The following is an 18,376-nucleotide window of genomic DNA, read 5'->3' on the forward strand; positions in this document are numbered from 1 at the left end:
CTCTTCCCCCCTCCCACCGACCGCCACCACCCAGCTCCGGTGCGCGGCGGCGGCGGCCGGAGGGGCGCACGGAGCGCCCACCGCTGCCGGAGTGGGGCAGAGGCGCAGGGATGCACCGGGGAAAGGTGAATTTTTGGCGAGCCCTCTTCAAGAGGGGCCACTGCCGCCCGCCTCGTAAGGAGGCGACATCAGGTTTCCATTTTGCAAAGAACCAAAAAACGGAAAAGAAAAAAAAAAAAAAAGAAAAAAAAAAAAAGAGGAGAGAAAAGAAAAAGTAGGAGAGAGAGGAGAGGAAAAAAGAAAAAAGGAAAAAAAAAAAAAAAAAAGGAAGGAAAGAAAGCAAAAGAGACACCAAAACAAACTAATCAACACCAAATGGGGATGCTGGCGGCTCCTCCAGTCCCAAACGCACAGGCAAACTCCCCTGGAAGTCCCCCTCCCCTTTTCCCCGCAGACTCTCTTCCCGAAAAGTGGTGGCGGCGGCGTTGTCCCCCACTCCGGCGGGTCTCCCTCTCTCCCCCGGCGCATCCCCTCCTTACCTGCGGCTCGGAGGCGGAGGATGGCTGCGGCCGCCAGCAGGGTGAGGATGCGGCCCGCCGCCCCCCGCCGCCCGGCCGGTCCCGCCGCGGGGACCATGCTGCCCGGAGCGAGCCCGGCTCCCTGCGGGCGGAGCGGTGCCGCCGCGCTGCGCTGCGCTGCCCTGCGCGGAGAGGTGCGGAGCGGTGCGGTGCGGTGCGGAGCGGAGCGGTGCGGTGCGGAGCGGGGAGGTGCGCAGCGGGTGTCCCCGGCACCGCCGCCCCGGCTCTGCGCTGCCGCTAGCGGACTGTCCCCGACTGGGGGCGGAGGGAGCCGCGCTCCTCTCCCCTCCTCCTCCACCTCCTCCTCCTCCTCCACCTCCTCCTCCGCCTCTCCATCATCCCAACGTCACCGGGGACAAATCCGACACAGGGGAGGGGAGGGAGAGGCGCCGAGGGGCGGACGGTCCCTGCGCTCCGGCACCCTCTGCCGGGGGCTGCCCCCTCCTCCGGGCCGGCTCCCGCCGCCCCCAGCCCCCCGGGCAGGGGGAAAGCCCCGCAGCCCCTCCGACGGGCGGCTGCCGCCGCTCCCAATACCCCCGGACGGCCGGAGTTAATTTTTACTTTCCGTCCCGAGCAGCGAGGAGAGCGCTCTGCCCCCAGTAAGGCTTCAAAACATTTCAGAAAGTGATTTATTGCCGGAAATAAGGACGCCGTAAGCGCGATTTGAATATGCTTTCCTAAATCCTTTTTAGTTTATGTTTTCTGCAGTTCAAATAAACCAGCGCGCTAAGGTAACGCAGACCCGGGAGCAGGCATCTGTTAACTGCATCACGAGCGCCAAAAAGGCGCGTCTTAATTTGACGTACTTTTAAAGTTATAACTCACCAGTAAATTTAGTCAGATGTCTTCTCCACAGTCTTGCCTTTGCTTTAGACTTTGATACTAAGGATGTGATGTCGAGTAATGCTGAATATACGCTCTTAATATATGCATAAATATATACAAATCTCTTAACAACTTCCCCCCCCCCCCATCAAGCTTTAAATGTACATGGTTCGGTGGTAGCGATTTTACATTGAATTTCTTTATTGCAAACACAAGAAAATGCTACAAAATACTCTTTTCTTCTTGCTTTTGCATCTCGTTTCTTCCCTCTCAGCTCTCCAGTTCCATCTTGAAAATTCTTCTGGCACCTACGGGTGGCAAAGGAAGGTCCTGATCCCTCTTTGGTAGGAATGTAGGACTGGCTGAATCCAGTCCCTTGCCATCACAACAACACTTTTTGTAATCCCTTTCATAAACAAATGAAACCAAACTTAAGAGTACTGAGGACTTTCTTTCTTAAAAATGATTTCCACCCTTTTGATTAGAAGGCTGCTCCAGACCTTGCCTTTTCAATGCTCAGTGAGCTATTTCCAATCTCCAGTCTAAATTTATTCATGATCAGTTTATATTCCTTGCCTCTTGTGCTGCTGTTATCTTTTTCGTTTAAGTATCTTCCCACTTCCCATTTCTATTGAAATAGAAAAAGAAATACTCCTCGACCTTTATTTTGCTGCACTAAAGCTTAAATTGTCAAATTTCCTCTGGAACAAACAACTCTGCACTCCTTGATCACCTCTGTCCTCCTCTTCTCTTTTTTGTCTGCACTTTTGGAAATCTGATTGAATTTTTCTAAAGCTCTGTCATTAGACATGCTTTCTCTTCCAAAGCACTTGCACTTTCCTATCAGTGTTAAAAAGGCTAATACATTCTGATGATTACGGCACCTTTCCACTGAACAGGTATGCTATGATGTGTTAGGAAATCTACATCCTCTGTCTTTATAAGTTCCAGTATGTTCCTTAACAGCAGTGAACTAAATCAAGTGACAGTCTGGCCTGGCACTCCCCCTTCACCCTTCCTTTTTTTTCTCATTGTATTTCAACTTATCAGGATGAGTTCTTTTTGTAAGATCATAGGAACTTTTTGTTGGAAAAGTTATACTGCTCCATCTTTTATCAAGAATGGCTCTGTATCAGCAAAACACACTTGGCTGTATGTAGATAATCATAGAATCATTAAAGTTGGAGAGACCTCCATGATCATCTGCAAACCAACTAACAAGGATGTTGCATTGGCCAGGAATCGAACCCGGGCCTCCCGCGTGGCAGGCGAGAATTCTACCACTGAACCACCAATGCAAGCTCAAATATGATTTAATGTGTCAAAAACAAAACAAACAAATGAACAAAAAAGCACACAACAACATCCTCTACTTAATATGAGAGATAAATTATGAAAAGCATTCTTCCACCTAATATTTTCAAATTCAAAATTTCTCCTTTCCCTCTCTTCTGCCAGCTCCTCATCCAATTTACAGCGTATGAATCACCTTCATCTTAGTCTGTAACTTCCTTGTTGGAGGTTTATAAGATGTTTAACTCAAGTCTAGATGAATGAGATGTAGTATAAACTTTTTGTTTCAAGAACCGCTTTAAAGGAAGCTATTAGTTCAACTGACATGATATCTCTTCAGTAAATACATTGTGTTCTATATATTTCCATGATATTAACTTATCTTTTCCTCCAAACTGTTCCAAAGTTTTGCAAATTCCTGAGGCCAGATTAATAGATCTGTAGGCATCTGGATGACTTTTTCCTTACTCTTCATAATATCATCTACAGAGATGAAGAGACCTGATCTCATGGGAAATGAGCAAGCCTGCACAGCCACGTAAAATGATATGTGAAGCATACGCAGTGTGCACAAGCTGATGATAACAAAAAGACCATACACTCTTCTGCTGCTCTCCAAAGTAAAGCTGCATTTGCCACTGATGGTAAGTAGCCAGGGTGTTTCTTACTTCCTAGTTATATGATACTGCATTCCTTTTGGTAGGTTACATGGATGAGGGCAAACAATAGTAACAAGACCTACAGTTGAATGTATTCTTTCTCCTTTGCCTTATTCTTTATTCCGGCTCTCATAAAAATAAATAAATAAACTCACAGAATAATTAGGATATTGACACAAATAATTTTTTTTGCACTTGGGAACAAATTAGCATTAGATAGAAACTTCATTTGTGACTGATTGTTATGTTATGAAGGCCAAATTACCAGAACAAGTTAGATACTGAGAACTTGCTTTCTTCGCAGCTACAAATGACTTTGTCACTGACCACAAAAGCTATCATTTCATATTTCACATTTGCAAGGAGAATCACTTGGCAAAAATGAGATGAAGTCACTAGAGTGAAGAAACCACAGTATGAATTCTTGTGTGTTGTAGAAAGACATGTACAGTGGGAAGAGAAGGATGAACAACTGCACATTTCATCTGAGTTGATTCACCCTACTCATGTAAGCCATTAGAGTGCTCACTTGTGTTCTGTAGCATATGGTCCCAAACTGTTTTGTCACTATTTGACAAAGAAAAAGCTGTACACGTATTTTTTTGCATGGCCATATGGTACGTGCCTGATAGGTGTAGCTGAGAGCAACAGGGAGAGCTGGAGTTTGGCCTGAGCTTGTCTGGAAATCCCTGATAGAGTTTAGATGAATTCCATTTGCCATGTGTGTCTGCTTTCATAATAAACATAACAAAAACACTTTAAAGAAAATATAAGTTCTCACGTTGTTTGAGCTTCAAGGACATAGTGTTCCTACAATCATTTTACAAGCTTAAATAAGTTTTAACCAGTGCACTATCTTTATTCAAAAAACGAATTCCACACCTGATCTTTTTATTCCTATGATATAAGGAGCACAGAAAACATTATTACAAACATTACTTATATGTTCCATGTTTGCAGGATCTGCTTTTAGCTTTTCTTCTACCATTGTTTTTACAACAATGGAGAAGCGCATCCTGTTAAAAGTCATCAGAAGTCCAGCTAAATGGTTAAGACATTGAGCAAGGTACAGAAAGTCCATGAGAGTGGTCATGCTGATAAATGTTAGAGAATCACTTAATAAAAAAGAATTTTGGAGAAGTCACTCAGAGAACAGTGCTATATACACTATTCTCAAATTCATACCTGCAAATTTCTTATATTTTTAATGAAATCAGCAACTATTAAAATTAAATCAAAAAATAAGTTAAACACTTAAAAGAAAACTTTTTCCTCTTACAGGAACAAAATAGCATAATTTTTTAATCATGCTTTTAGATCACTATTTATGATGATTTAGATATGTTATATTGAGATACATATATGTGTACAAATAGTAAGCTTCAATACATATTTTGAACAAAATATTTCACCTCTTCCTATTTTTTTTTAAACAGGCACAGAATTTATTTCCCTTCTTGCTGTTGTTTGCACCTCAACACACACAAGTGTATCAAACAGTATTGATACAGAAGCTGGCCCCCCACAGAATAAGAAGATCTGACAAGCATTCAAGTAATCATCACTCTCGATAAATGGAGATCATCAAGGGCATTTTTCATTCCTAGAACTACAAGAAGCATTAATTCAGCTTTTCATTTATTTCATAGGGTAGGATGCAGACAACACTCACAAAAATAGAGCTAATTTTCCTGACTAGTAAAATCATACCCTCTTGAAGGTCTGAGCAACATATGGTGTCTTTAGGCTGATGCCTTCTCAACCCCCTGAGTCATAGAAACTGAAAGGAGCAGGAATTTTCATCTCTCTTCTCTATTAGTTATTCCTACAGGTAAAACAATTAGAGAAAGACTTATTAAAGCTTAGAAAATGAATAAGGAACAGGATTTAATTTCTTTTATACAAATTAAGCAATAGTTTAAATGCCTGAATCAACCAATTTAATTTAGAGCTAAACTAATCCTCAAAGTCATTATGATTACACTAAAGAGTGAATGTGGCATTTGGTCTTTCATGCCCCCAAAATAAAACAGAGGTTCTTTTTTCATGCAATTGTCATTAGCATTTGATGTAAGCTGTACTGAAATACTTCTATTTATTTTAGTAGTTAATAGCCATCATCCTGGCACTAGAAGTCCAGTCCTGTAAATAACACAAATAATTAAAATCGTAACAATTTAACTTAGATAAATCTCAAAACAATATCCTTCTTGTTCTGGCTGTCAAGCTGGAACACCAACAATCAGAAATTTGGCAGATTTCAAAGGAAAAAGTTGTTTAAATGTCCTTAATCACCTAGGTTGCTTGTTGAGTTCATACAGAACTAGAAGTCCATTACCCCAAACCTCAGCAGTAGGATATTAAGTACTGCAGAAGTACTGTAGTACATTGCAAAGCAACACTGAAAATGCATTACTCTAGTCAAGAAGATATGAAAACTGTCAGTGGATGTAAACACCACAGGATAAAGTAAAGTTCAATTTGAAAATAAATTAAAGGTTTCCAAGTTACCACAAAACTATATATATATAAATATATGAATATATGTATATATGTTTTTGTTTTGTTTTGTTTTGTTTTTAAAGTCAGTATATGGACATCAAAATGTCCAAAACTGAATTGAAACAGGAGTTTATAAATCAGCAACCAAAGGGTACCAACTACAAAAAAAAGTCTCTTTTTGGTGGGTGGGGGTGGGGTGTGGGGGAAGGCAGTGTTTGCTGGGAGAGGCAGGGTTTTTTTTATTGGTTTTGTTTTCTTTTCTTTTCTAAAACTAGCCTTAGCTAGAGAAGAGGCTGTTTTCAACATTGGCACATCGGGTTCAGGGCCACATCAAAGAGGGATCAGAATTTGTATGCTGTGTTCCCAAGTGCACTTAAGAGTTCTCCAGATGGGAGACATCTCATTACAAGCTTGTCAAAAGTGCATAAAAGACTGCCTTGGCTTTGAAAAAAAAAATAGATGGGTATACTCAAGAAAGAGGTAAAATCTGGCAAAAACTAAAAGCAGGCAGCTCTTATTGCTTAGGCCACAAGCATGATTTTTCTTGCAATTCCTGTGCCTTTGCAGTCACAAAGCAACCCCAAAATGGACACCAAACTTAGTCAAGAGAGCCAAACTAATTATTCTGCAGTCCTGCACTAGGGATCCATCATGTGGTAAAGTGAAATTCCTCTCCTTCATTCCTCTCTCCCCATACTCAGGGGCACATATGGCATACACACATAAGGGAGCAAGAGCTACCATGGGAAGAACTTCAAAGATAACACACAAACAGTAATGGGAACATGTATACAAGTAAAATTCATTTGGTGTTGCTGTGTTCGATGGCACAGAGCAGATGAATGCTGCTGGCTTTAAGTATGCGATCCCAACTGTTTTTCCTTTGGTCTATAACACTTTGAGGAAGACAGTCTGCCACATTTTTCCCTTCTCTCAACTACATTCTGAAGCTCACACTTGTGAAAAGTAAATTCAGCGTACTGATGAATTTTCAAATGTCTGTGCCTGAGCAAATAGCTTATTCTGTAGCATTCACAGACCATTGTACTTACTGAGTAAGAACCTGAGAGTGACATGAACTTGAACATAGGCATGAATACAACTGCTTAGCAGATATGCACACAAAATTAATGGGCAGCATAGATAAAGACTTGGGACTAAAATACACCAATGAAGATATGATTACAAAGAATTCTACATTTAAAACATTTTAAAGACTGCATAAATCCTTTTCTCCCCGGAGAGATATGTAAAGTCAGTCAGCTGGAATGAAAACATCACCTGGGTCCCAAAGTCCCACATGGGCCACTGAAGTTCTCTTCTATTAAAAAAACAAGTAAAATTATTTTAAAATAGATTTTTTTGTTTCATATAATTGCAAGCTTGCACTATGTCTGGTTCAGCTGGTTTTGATTTGCAACACTGCTACCCATTTTATACCCATTGTCCTTTGGTTTCACTTTCTCTTAGTCTATGTACCAGTCCCATAAACTAAACAAACAAACAAAAAAAATGAAAAATGGAATATTTCTGCTCACTTAAAGACACTTTCTACCTCTTCTTGTCCCCTTTTACTGGAATCAGAACAATTTGAACAGCTGTTCACCACACAAAAATAAAAAGCAGTCTACATTTTTCTTGTCCTTCTTACATAACTTCTTTGTTGTTACTAAAGTGGATTTTTAAATAGGTAATTATCCTGTCTCATCTATACAGTTATGGTCCTCAAATTCTACAAATAGAAAGAAGTTATCTAAGCGTATTTTTCCCTTTCACTGCTTTGACATTCTGTGCCTTTCATTCACAAATTAGACATGACAGGATTGGAGATCAACCATAATTAGGAAAAAAAATATATATATATATTTAGTCTCTTGACTATTTAGACATAAATAGTTATTTATGTCTAAGTATTTAATATGTCTATTTAGTCTTATGTTTAAACTGCAAGCTCAGTCTGATCCACCAGGGAAGACAGGAAATTGCATCAGCCTGGGAGTATATTAAATAGTTCTCCTGAATGAAGAAGTCTTATCTCCCTATATTTCACAGGTAGAAGAAAGGGACAGAAGGAAAGTATGTTGTTTTGCCTTTTATGGAAACAGATTTTTTGTACCTGGTCAGCTACTTTGGTGGCACCACGTCCATTTCACTTCAGAGATTCTAGGAACATGCATCCTTGTTTGAGTTCTATTTATGTAACCAAATTTTGACATACTGGAGTCAAAACCTCTGATCTGGGATCAGTCTGCTTTCTTGACTTTGAGCAACCAGTCAAGGATGGATTATTAGATCAGTCACTGCTGTTTTCCCATAACAGCTGTAACATCACCAATATATAGGTACAAAAGTAGGTTTTCTATCCTATTTTATTGTTCAGAAACTGCTGAGCCTATGCTTTTGATGGAGGTTTACCTGACTTGTGTAACATCAGCTGCAGTGCTACACAAGTGTTTACCTGCCTCTCATGAGAGCCTTTCAAATGAACGTTCCTTGACATCTTTCTTTCCCAAGCTACCATAACAGCAGCAGCAGTCAACTTCTTACAACAAATCTGTAATTAAATTAAATAGCACAGTTAAATTAGACTCAGATGCTCTGAGCTATTGCATAGACTTGATGATATCTCTGAGGCACCAGTACCATTTTTGTGGAGAAGAGTTCATCTAAAAGGCCTCAGCATATGCCAGTTGTTGCCTTGTGCAACAGCTAACATTATGCAACGCTGGACCAACTAAAGTCAGACCCTGAGCATAACTGTCCTTTGTCAGGTTCTCAGCAAGCACAGGCCAGCATGCGGTGCCAGGAATCAACCCAACTAAGAAAAATAGGAAGCAGAGGAACAGAACAGCTCATTTCCAACTCAGTTGAAGCCCTCTGGGAACATCAAGGATAACTGGGGAAAGTCTGAACAGCACTTTTACTGTCTGTAAGTTATGGATAATAGGAAAAATAAAGACAATGGAAGATAATATTATTTCTGTGTGTGGTTGGTTCTGAAGTACTCAATATTTATAGCAGTTAAGTCAGATGAGAAGGCATAGACTGATTAAGCAGAAAAGCCCCTGTGTTAGACTGTAATGTAAAACATATGAAGGTGGTCTATTTAAACTTCACATTTCTACACTTGTATAGCTTTTAATTCTACAGGAAGAGGGGAGAGACAGCATAGAAAATTGTACTTTTGAAAGGGTATGAAAGAAGCCAGCAGGCTTTTGTTATATAGTGACTTAGAATGCACAGGGCTGCTCACATGAAAAAAGAACGTGAATAGAGCAAACAGCTTCTGAGACACACATGGCACTAGAAATAAAACTAACCAAACAAATGTATATGGGAGGAATGACTGAAACATAGGAAATAATTTATTCCATTGTAAAATGGGGGGGGGGAATAGATTTTCTTTTAATGTATATTGGGTATGCATACATTTTAATACTGATGTACCACACACATAATTTTATACCGATGTGTGTAAGTTATTGAAGTGTTGGAAGAATATTACAAGATTTTCTGTTGCAACCAACCACCCATAATAAATCTACAATTTTGCAAGCCTCACCCCCCTCTGCCACCCACTCCCCCCTCTTTTATTTTTTTAAATATATTCTTTGGAAGCAATGCAGAAATTCATTAAAGTAAAATAAAGAAAACAATAATGCAGTAAGGAGAAGATGACTTTAAACAGAGTTATGCACACATCCATTGTATTTCCAGTTTCTGTTTATATTTGGAATTTCACAAAGTTACCTATTCGTGTATTTACAACAACAAAAATCCAACAATTTAAGCAATATACAAATATATTCCTCAGATACAATGTGACTGAATTGATGCTACTCTTGGAAATTCAATATTTGCTCTTTGTGTTTAGTTTTTATATTTAGCATGTTAAATAACAGAAAAGAAACAACTGTTGGTAAGAATCCCAGGCCAAAGAGTATTTAAAAAACTTTATCTCTCTACCATTTATAGTAATAACTACAAGACTATGACGTTTAAGACTTTCAAGTCAGCCTTCCTACCACCTACAATAAACTCTATGGGGTTTGTTTTGTTTACTTAGTTGTATAAAAGGTCAAACTGACTTCTAGGACTACTGGAAACCATAGCATTTTCAACTTTCACTAGCATTAGTGGGAATCACATACCTGCATGGTGGTAGGATAAGCTCCAAAATAATCCATTTTTAAAATCAAAAAGCAGATTTAAAGACAGACTTCTATCAGTGCATTTTACATGACTAGGCAAGGATTTTGATTTGATCCACACTCAACAGGGGTGCCTGTTATTGAAACCATGTGGTATCTGCTTGGTATGTAGGGTATATAATAATGCTGCTGTCAGCATTTGCTTTAAAACCTGATGCAATATGTTATAAAGAAGATTTGAACAATCATAACTAAAATTTGTTGGGAAGACTTGAAACAAAGGATTGAATAAAGTTGAAAACTTATGGAAACAATAAAAACTGAAATGTTATAAAAAGAAACTTAGTATCCACATGGGAACTATTCTACAACCTTCTTGGCAAATTTTAATCAGACATGCCTAACAAAAGTAATGTAACTAACTTCTATATAAACAAAAACATACATACCTTCCAACAAAGGGATTAAACATTACAGTTAACATTTTTTAGGACTACCATATATAAGAAAACTTGGTGCAATTGATGGCACTGAGCTTTTAGAAAAATGCATAGCCAATTAGCAGAATAATTTCTAATATATATCTTTTTATCGGGTCATCTTTCATGATTTTCCAACACAAAGACTATATTTACATTAGCATTCATGACATAATACTATCAGTTTTATTCCATCTAGATTTATTTTGTCTTATTAAACCATGCTTTAAACTTTTCTGTCTAAAACACATACACTGATAATCACAACATCCAGAACAGCCTGTGATATTTAAACTTACTTAAACATTTTTGCTGTCAATGAATATGTATGTTACAGCAATTTGGTACTTAGACAGGTCTGCCAGAAGTTATGGAGGAGATCAAATCAAACAATGATTTCCCAAAGTGATCTAAAGCTTTACTGTAAATTACATTGCACACATTCTGAGGAAAAAAGACTTGAAAGTAGAGATTTGCCTTATAATAAATATTTTGTGCTACATAACCTACAGCTTCAGAGGTTTTCAAACTTTCATAGAAACAAACATATGCAACCTTAAGTTAACAAACCTGTATTAGCTACTTTTAGAGGTGAAGAAACTAAACTCATGGGGACATTGACCAAAGTTTTATAGAAATTGTGAGAATATAAGACATAAAACCTGCACCTCAGATCAGGATACAAAAATTCAGAAAACTTTTTCTTCAGTCTGTGCTTCAAGAAGACTAGCTTCATCTTTATGAAAATTCTTCATTCTCTTTTTAAGCAGTGAAGCCTTCTCTGCTAAACTTGATCTGTGTTAGTTCTAACATCCTGAGAGCTACAGTAATTGTTGAATGCATGGGAAGAGAAATTAAAAAAAAAAAAAAAAAAAAAAAGCTAAATATTTGACTCTGCACAATTTCAATTTGTGCTTTCATTTCATATTTCTAACCCTGCAACTTGTAACAATAGTTACCCACTACAGAATAATGGAGTTATTGCAAAACACTAAAGCAAAAGCAACTTGGAGAAATTCTTACTCTGCTTTCAAGTGATGGAAGAGACTTTGTCTCATTCTGAGATTTATCACACGTAGTGGCCTCCTGGATGGCAGCATTGAATAAAGGTCTTACATTGCATATAAAGTTTTATTTCTTTGTACTATCAGCACAGAGCAACACCACCTCTGCCAGAGCCATGAGAAAGTCTTTGGAAAGCATTGTGTATCACCTAAGATGACCTTGTGATTCTTCTGGTGAAACTCAGTCTTTTAAGAACCACTGATGTAATTGTCTCAGCAACAACGGAGATCCAAATGAAGGTGAAGGCTGATAAATTAAAAATAAAAGAATATAAGTTAAAATCTATCAGTGAGTATATTTACCAGGTGCAAAGAGATTTAATGAATGGTAAGTATGAGAGTGCATCTTACTAGAGAGCATATGTGATTTCCAAACATAGAAAGAACTACAAAAAATATATATATATTTTGGATTGTAAAAACGTATTCTGAAGAAATAACACTAGCACTACAGGATTTGACCATTAAACTAGTCTGGTGTCTGTTGATTCCTTTTCCATGTTCAAGACCATCAAGATCATAAGAAACAGAAAGAATAGCCTTAATGGAGGTAAAGCCCTCTTTCTTGAAGTTTTTCAATAACCTGCTGTAGGCAGCAATCTAAGAACAAGTTCCTGGCCCAGACAGACCTCAGTCTGATCCAGTATTGTTAGTCTTTTATTAATTGTATTCAGTGAAAGTTTTCTAGTAACTTTCTAGTAGCAGCAAAATTAGACTCTACCACCAGCGATTGAGATGTACTATGATTCTATTAAGCAAAATCAAGAATGGTTTGGGTTGGAATGGACAGTAAAGATCATCTAATTCCAACACCCCTGCCATGGGCAGGGACGCCTCCCACTAGACCATGTTGCTCAAAGCCCCACCGAACCTGGCCTTGAACCTGGCCAGGAATGGCCTTTTGAGATGCTTCCCATAATAATCTTTCTTTAAACAGCAAGATTGGTACAATTACCAATACATAAAGAAAAATATGAAAAAGTCCATGACTACAATGAAATGTCATATTCTACCACGATACACAAATGTTTTTCAGTGTCACAAGAAAGAAATAAAGTATCCAGATTTGATTATGAATACAACAGAGTTTAGACTGAACTGAGGATGTAGAAAATGCAATTTTTTATATTTTTTTTAAATTTTTGCTATTATAAGTAACGTTCAGTATTACTTTTCAGAATATAGATTTCACTGCAAATCATGAAAAACAGATTTGTTTTTTTGAAGGGACATGTTAGTATTAACCAAGGATGAAGGTTCTGGTGACGCTATGTTGAACGGTTCTGCTGGCAGAAGAAAAAATGCATCTGAACTGTACTTGTCACCCTATCTGTCCTACTGATTGGCATGCACTTATTTCCTCTTTTATTTGGGTTCAATGTAGCGATGTGTAACTGTCAAAACTTCCATATAATTGTATAGAAATGTACACAACAGGAATAAATCAAAATAGAAAACTCAAATATTTTGCTCAATTTTATTAATGACCAAACTTCAATTTCAGTTTTCAATTCTCTTCCTTCCGTCTTTATAGAATACTGATTAACTTTGTAAGAGCAACAGATTGTTTATTAAAAAGTAACAATGAAGCAACAGTACAAAAAAATCAATGTATTGATAGCAAACTCAAATACGATTTATTCAGTGCCTCATTCTTAGCCTAAAAAGCCAGCTTCCAAAGCAAGAAAGGACAAAAATTTGGGGGGTTTTGGACTTTCTCCTAATAAATGTTTCTCCCACCTACTATGCCACTTATGTAATATAGTGGATATTTATTTTGATGTTAGATAGATAAATGTCAACATTAGAGCACAAGGTTTATTAAAAAGGGATGTTGTAGGGGCTATATTTATCACAAAGCTCAGAACCATCAGATTTCATACGAGAATGCATAGGTCATGTAGAGTATAGCAGTAACTTTTTTTTTTCTCTTTTTTTTTTGAAAACTGCTGAACTATACTACACTATACAGTCGTATAACTGTCCAAATTGCTCTTGATGTAAGACAACACACGCAAAAGTAGTCACTGAATTTAAAGATACAGCTTTCATAAATAGCCTTTACTATCAAGAATCACAACTCAGTCAAACACCACAAAGAAAATTTGTACAATGTGAACAGAATATTCTAAAAGATTGAAAACTTACGTCATCTGTCAGTTCTGCACCAGTAGCACACATCTTCTCATTATTTTTTTTTTTGATATGGTGGACCTACACCTTCAATTTTATGCCTAATACAAAACACTTGTTGTTTCAGTACATCATTCCTTATATCCCAGCTCTCAGTATTCCTTTGTCATTTCTGTTGACCCCAGTAAGTCACTTCAGGATAAGTATTCTACCCATAGGAGGACAAAATTTGAGATCCAAATTCAGAGTCTATCAGGTATTTGAGAATACTAGTTTGATGAGTCTGAGGAACGAGTCCTTACAGAAGAGTCCAGTCAGATGGATTCTGTGAGCGCAGTGAACTGATCATGTCTTAAACTTCCATATACTCCCAGTACCCCACATTCACAGGTACTGTACCTTCCCAAACATTACAAACCAATTGTAATGTAATTTGTATTGGTAAAATATTGGTAATCCTAAATAAGTATAGAAGTTAGCATTAGGCATGCATCATCTACCAATGTGATCTGTACAAATCTCAGTGCTGCCTTAATTTAATTTTTATCGTTACAGATCATCTTTCAATGCAGGGACTTCAGAAGTTTGGGTGGTGGTGGTTCTTTCTTTTGTTGTTGGTGGTTTATTTTTATTTTTTTAATCACAAGCTTTGAGAAGAAACTACAATTGAAGCCATAGTTTGAGTATAAATAATGACTCAGACAACTGTTTTTTATTTTCATTTTTGTTTTCACTGACTGAGAATGTAAATTGAACTTTAGTGCTATTGTGCTTTGTTCTCCCTCTCTGTGAAAATGTGTTCTGCATTAAAGTGCATGGATAAACTAGAACAGCTCCAAATATCACCCTTCAGCTTTTGTATAACACAAGAGCCAAGAAAAGATAGAGAATGTGGTTTTATGACCAACAGATGGTGTAATTGGTATCATAGATGTTTTTATGTCAGGGGGTCGTAGGTTCATTCCCCATCTGGAGCCTTCTCAGATCTGCTGTGTAGCTAAATGATTAAAGAAGCCATATTGGGTCAAAAACACAATCACCTGCCTGAGGGTAAATGTATTGCTTTCTTGATCTTGTTGTTATACTACAGTTGCCTTCCATAATACCACTCTCAAGTCAATCAATGCAGCAGTTAGTATGAACAGGATTCAACAAAATACTTAATATCAACTTGTTCATACCCTTCAAGACTCCAAATAATGTTTGACAAACTTCACAAAAATCTAGTTTTGCCTACCTGAGTGAAGAGCTATTTAATTTTGCATGTTAAATTATAGCAATAGGCCAAAACTCAGGGTAAAGGAAAAAAGTTTGTTGGACAGACCTTTAGAAATTCAGTACTGGTTGATAGGCCAAACTGGGTCATATGTAGCAGTCAGAATTAGAGACTTTTGTATTCTGATGGTAAAAAGTACCATTAATACTAAACAGGTTTTTTTTAGCTACAGTTTCTGAATTATAATCACAAAATCTACAAAAATGCTCTAACCATATAGTATAAGGGTCATACAGAGTATACTTGTCTAAAAGGGTGTTAGACAAAAAACATTAATTGGTACACATGATGAGGTCACCAGTTTACTTTTCTTATAGGGGTATTAGCAGCAGTAAGAGCATAAAATGAGTGAAACCACAACTTTAGTGAAAACCAGTACACTCAATTCCCTGAAATATTATTTCTACATCTTAGTTTTATCCTTACACAATGCACCAAACTTGACTGGGATACCTCATGATTTAGCTATGCTCTACAGTAGTACTGATGCCAGAAACCTTACCTGACTAACACTGGAAATTACTGGAAATAAGTAAAATGTCTCTGTCTAACACTCACGCAAATTACCATATTTTCTCACTGTTCCACTGCAGAACATGCTGTTACACTTCACAGACTGTAGAATAAAGCAATCCTATGCCAGACAGAAACAGTGGTCCAGCATATGAACATTAAAGATAACAATACTTGTACAAATCGTAAGTTTTTCTTTATCGAGTTTCATATACTCATACATAAACAGTAAATTCAAAATCTGTTTCTGAATTCGAAACACTCCCATGAACTGCTTTAAGGATTTCTTTGTGGTAATGAGACATTGGTATTTATTAGTACTTTAATACAAGCTTTAACACAATTTAAAAACTAATGTTAAACACATTAATAATGAACTAGTTTATTTTTAAAATTTAAACACAAACCCTACAGTTTTTAGTGAACACAAATATGAGGACGTATTGTCATCTAAATTCCTTATTGACTTTGAAAGTTTCTCTTTACCTATATGACTGAACCAACAGCCTGCTAGACTTCTGCGATCACTTGCTGAAAGTTTTCCTAATAAATACAAATTTCCATGTCAGGCAGAATTCCAAAATCGGAAAGTTAAGGTACAGATAACGTGACATTATTTGTTCCTTTTTGCAGATCCCTAAACAACATGTGTACAGCATACACACATGTACAGTACATATAATGCATTATAAACACTGTATATACACATACATTTATATAGTATCCATATTAATAAGCAACTTCTTTCTGAAGACAAATATAAAAGTCATCAGAAAGCAGTTGCGTATTAACAACATGTGAAGTTTTAATTGCATATTCATTAAAACATGTTCTTGCATAGATGGTGTTCACATTATATGTGTTTATCGGTATAAGAAAAAAATGACATACAATAAAGGAACAACAAAGAAGTGTATTTTCTCTCTCACATACAAAGACAGATGTATTTCTATTTATTTTCACTTATCAGAAAGAGGGAGATATTTTCCTTTAACAATGAAAGCATTTTGTCTGCTGCAGAGCACTTTTCCTGATCTCCTCTACTATGGGATGGATAACAAATACATCAATGTAATAACATAAATAACATAAATAACATTAATTTGTACATAATTGAGATATATCAAGTGGATGCAGCATTGATGAACATAAATAACTGTAGCTGACCACATGTATTTATGCTGGCCACCAAGAATATTGCCATTGTAATGCCTCTCAGAAGGAAACATCAATGTAATCAGTCAACAGCCGAGAAAACGGTTTATTTTCTTGTTAAGCAAGGTATTTTGTATGACTTCATGTAGCCTCTCATATATTGTGTTTCTTGATTACTGCTCAGGAACACCACACAGCTTCATGTAGGTCCTGGAGAGCTCCCATACTGAAAACTCTACAAACAGGCAGAAAATTGCAAATAACATGAATACACTGTAAGACTGTTGTGAAATGCAGCCAGATACTCCTACACTGAGAAACTTAGAACTTACTCTTGTGAGAACTACAGTAATTATCTCATAACGTCAAGGTATTTTCACAAGAAAATTGGTGACAAGAGTACAGGACCTATGCCTGAATCTTTGGAGAAAACCTTAAACCCCTTTAACTTCTGGATTCTTTTGGTAAGTACATGAGCATATGAAATAATCCATTGGTCTGGAACTTGCTGTTCTAGGGTCACCTATAATGCAGATGTTTCACAGAGCCACAGAATTGTAGGGGTTGGAAGGGACCTCAAAAGATCATTGGGTCCAACCCCCCTGCCAAAGCAGGTTCCTTAGAGCAGGCTGCCCAGGTAGATGTCCAGATGGGCCTTGAATATCTCCAGAGAAGGAGACACCACAAACTCCCTGGGCAGCCTGTCCCAGTGCTCCATCACCCTCACTGTGAAGAAGTTCTTTCTCATGTTGGTGTGGAACTTCCTGTGCACCATCTCGTGGCCATTGCCCCTTGTCCTGTCCCCACAAACCACTGAAAAGAGTTTGGCCTGTCTCTTTTTGGTAGACAGAGGTTTGCTCTGTCTCCCACACCTCAGGTATTTATACACATTGAGGAGATCCCCTCTCAGTCTTCTTTTCTCCAGGCTGAACAGACCCAGGTGTCTCAGCCTTTCCTCATAGGGAAGATTCTCCAGGCCCCGTATCATCTTTGTGGCCCTCTGCTGGACTCTTTCCAGGAGATCCCTGTCTTTTTTTGTACCGGGGAGCCCAGAACTGGACACAGTACTCCAGGTGAGGCCTGACCAGGGCAGAGTAGAGGAGGAGGATCACCTCCCTTGACCTGCTGGCCACGCTCCTTTTAATGCACACCAGGATCCCATTGGCCCTCTTGGGATCCTCAGGATCCTCATTGAAAAGTGGGGGGAAGGGGAGAAGTTAAGCAAAGTTCTCTTTGCTATTAATGCCTGGTAAATGCAATAATGCTTTAAAACAGTAAACATATATTGTGATAAATGTATTGTAAAGAGTAAATAAGCAGGATTAATCAATGGCTTTTAAAGTTTATGTTCTATTGAAGTGGCTGACAGAGCAGCTAGAACTGAGTCTGTCTGCACAGTGAGATTCTACTGCTCTACTTGTCTCCTCAAATCCATCCCTACTGCCTTAATGGATGATAAACACACCAAGGTGTACATTAACAACCGAAGACTTCTGAAGCTACTCCTGTTTTCAGGAAGTAAAGGACAGTGCCAGTCCCTTCATTCTCTGAGTAAGATGTTAAATGATTTGGATAGCATGAAACTTGTAGAAAGCCCATCAACAGTCTCATAATGAACTACCGCAAAGGCAAAGTTTGCTGTTATTTTTTCTGTGATGACAAAAACTCCTTCAACAATGGGTTAACTACACATTTCTTGCCCCATTGGCTGCACAAAGAATATCTGTAGACAAAGCAGTACAATATTC

At 37.9% G+C, this 18,376-nt stretch overlaps 1 protein-coding gene and 1 long non-coding RNA gene across 4 annotated transcripts in view; one reads left to right on the forward strand and one right to left on the reverse strand.

Annotated features, from left to right (window-relative positions):
- The window catches only part of ROR2 (receptor tyrosine kinase like orphan receptor 2), a 149,424-nt gene extending 148,641 nt beyond the window's left edge, over positions 1-783 (reverse strand). For both annotated transcript variants that reach the window (XM_084504410.1, XM_084504404.1), the window contains exon 1: positions 540-783. In XM_084504410.1, the coding sequence (XP_084360536.1) occupies positions 540-636 (97 nt within the window). In that variant the 5' untranslated portion in view covers positions 637-783. The remainder of the gene's footprint in view (positions 1-539) is intronic.
- A 229-nt stretch (positions 784-1,012) lies between these two features.
- Positions 1,013-5,851, forward strand: LOC311427541. 2 transcript variants are annotated; one of them, XR_014687414.1, is made up of 4 exons: positions 1,013-1,230; positions 3,186-3,344; positions 3,722-3,863; positions 4,792-5,851. It is a non-coding gene; the product is annotated as an uncharacterized lncRNA (long non-coding RNA). The 2 variants fall into 2 exon arrangements; XR_014687415.1 differs by having other exon boundaries at positions 1,013-1,177.
- Positions 5,852-18,376: the final 12,525 nt, after the last annotated feature.

This window comes from Aythya ferina, assembly GCF_964211825.1.
Source record: "Aythya ferina genome assembly, chromosome: Z".
In the NCBI taxonomy this organism is placed as follows: Eukaryota; Metazoa; Chordata; class Aves; order Anseriformes; family Anatidae; genus Aythya; species Aythya ferina.